This window comes from Parasteatoda tepidariorum, chromosome 1 (assembly GCF_043381705.1).
Source record: "Parasteatoda tepidariorum isolate YZ-2023 chromosome 1, CAS_Ptep_4.0, whole genome shotgun sequence".
Lineage (NCBI taxonomy): Eukaryota > Metazoa > Arthropoda > Arachnida > Araneae > Theridiidae > Parasteatoda > Parasteatoda tepidariorum.
Genome location: NC_092204.1, coordinates 87,933,827 through 87,935,974, shown reverse-complemented (window position 1 = coordinate 87,935,974; position 2,148 = coordinate 87,933,827). Strand labels below are relative to the sequence as shown.

Here is a 2,148-nt window from a genome sequence, read left to right as displayed (position 1 = left end):
TTTTTTTTTTTTTTAAACATTTAACATAAATGGCCATCACGGGTAGCTGAAAAGCTCCGGACTCACTGTCTGTCCCCAGGGGCTGGGAGCAGGGTCAGTGTGAGGCTTGTGTGGTATGTATGTTTTGTTTATGTTGTGTTACGTGTTTTACCTATTTTTCTTATGAGTAGTAGTTGAGGCAGTGTTTTGGCGGATCATGATATATATTACTGTTTTTTATTGTGTGTGCGTTTATAGACAGTTAAGCCATCTCTTGTTTGTGTGGATCAAGCTTGAGTTTTTTTTTTTTTTTTAAATTTTATTTGCCTCACGGACAACAGCTTGTGTTGACTGACTGCCTGCCAAATGCTTGCTGGTCAGGGGTGGGGCCAGAGTGTGTTTTTATGCTGCAGCAATGGTTTGCCTGGAGCCCTGACACCTCAACATTGTATTTGCTGCCAGTATTTTTACAAAGTTATTATAAGGTTTATGACATATTGTCTGTGATGTTTCTGGTTATGGCTAGAATATTTATTAGTTTTTGCATAATATGCTTGTTTTTGAAACTGTCTGCAAATATCGTTCTGCCTTGTTCATTGGGTTTTTTGAGGTGGTATGATTCAGTTAGTGGGCAGTCATGTAGGTAGTGACTTGGGGTACCTGTGTCATCGCATGGGCTTGTGTCTGTGTTTATTCGCTGCATCCTGTGTAAGAATGAGGGGAAGAAGCTATGTCCTGTAAGGAATTGTATTGCTGCTGGATGGCCTATGAGTCGGTCTGTGTCTACTTTAGGATAATATGATTTTGTTGTATAGCCTTTTTCATTTTCGTCCCAGTATGCTAGCCAAAGTTTTTGTGTGATGTTTTTAAGTTTATTTCTCAGGCTCGATGGTGGAAGCAGAACACCGCTGGGAATCCCGTGACCTGCTGCTGCGTCTTTAGCCGCTAAATCCGCAGCTTCATTGCCTATGTTACCTGTGTGCGCTGCCACCCAGTGTATTTGTGTGTTGCATTTTCTGACTAGGTGTTCTAGTTGTCTTTGTGTTGTTGCCACGTGTGGGTCTTTTTGTTTCGTTTTTCTAATAGCGTGTATACTAGCCAGACTGTCTGTGAAAATTGTTGCATCTTTGCAGCTGTGTGTCTCTAACCAATTGATGGCTTCTTTGATGGCTAAAACCTCTGCTTGAAACACTGTGTTTTCTTGTTTTAACGTAAATTTGTATGTATCTGTATGTTGGTTGTTGTGGTAAATACAGAATGCAGCTCCCACGCCATTGTCTGCTTTGGAGCCATCGGTGTAGATTTGTACCGTCGTTGTTTTGCTAGTACTAGTACTTGTTGGTAGGTTATGGGCCGGGTGGACCATATGTGTTTTTATCTTTTGTTGATAATCACCCGCTTTATTGTATTGTGTGTTTTCTTGATTGAATCTTAGTGTGTTAGCTAGTAGTGCTTCTCTTTGGATTTGCAGGTGCAATGGCGGTAAACCTGCCAGAACATTCAGACCTGGTGTGGGTGCTGTTTTGAATGATCTTGTTATTCTGACTAGTAGGGGCCACTGCACCTCGTGCAGTTCTTTGATCGCGGTTTTATTTAATTCCGTACCCCAAGCTGCTGCAGCGTACGTAAAGGCCTTTTATGCTACAGTCTTGTACCAATGCTTGAGCATTTTAGTATTAATGCCCCAGGTCCTTGGGGCTAGTTTTATGAGATTGTTGTGCAGTGTTGTGGCTCTTGTTCTTAGTGATTTAATGTGTTCTATGTAGTTTAGATGATGATCCAATACTATACCTAGGTATTTGATGTGATTTACTGGTTTTATTGCGTTACCGTCTATTTTGATTATTGGTTGTCTCTGCTTGAAAGGATTATTAAAAGTGATGTAGTTGCACTTGTTAATTGACAGCTTTAGGCTTTGTGCCTTACAAAAGTTGCTGAATTGTGTCATTGCCTCATTAGCATTTGATTCTAGGTGTTTCCTTGTTTTGCCTGAGACAATGAAGCTGTAGTCATCTACAAAAGCTTGTGTTTTAACATGGTCGTGTTTGAACTGTTGTAAAAAGATATCCGCAATGATAAGCCATAGTAGGGGTCCTAGGCAGGAGCCCTGTGGACAACCCTTGTAGATATCGATTTTAGTTATATCGGTACCACCGTTGAACTCAACTG

General features: G+C 40.9%; 1 protein-coding gene across 1 annotated transcript; it reads right to left on the bottom strand.

Moving 5' to 3' along the window:
* Nucleotides 1-466: 466 nt before the first annotated feature.
* On the bottom strand, nucleotides 467-1,345 carry LOC122268993 (uncharacterized). Its single transcript, XM_043040203.1, has one exon. It carries the CDS (start codon nucleotides 1,343-1,345, stop codon nucleotides 467-469), a length of 879 nt encoding a protein of 292 aa, XP_042896137.1.
* Nucleotides 1,346-2,148: the final 803 nt, after the last annotated feature.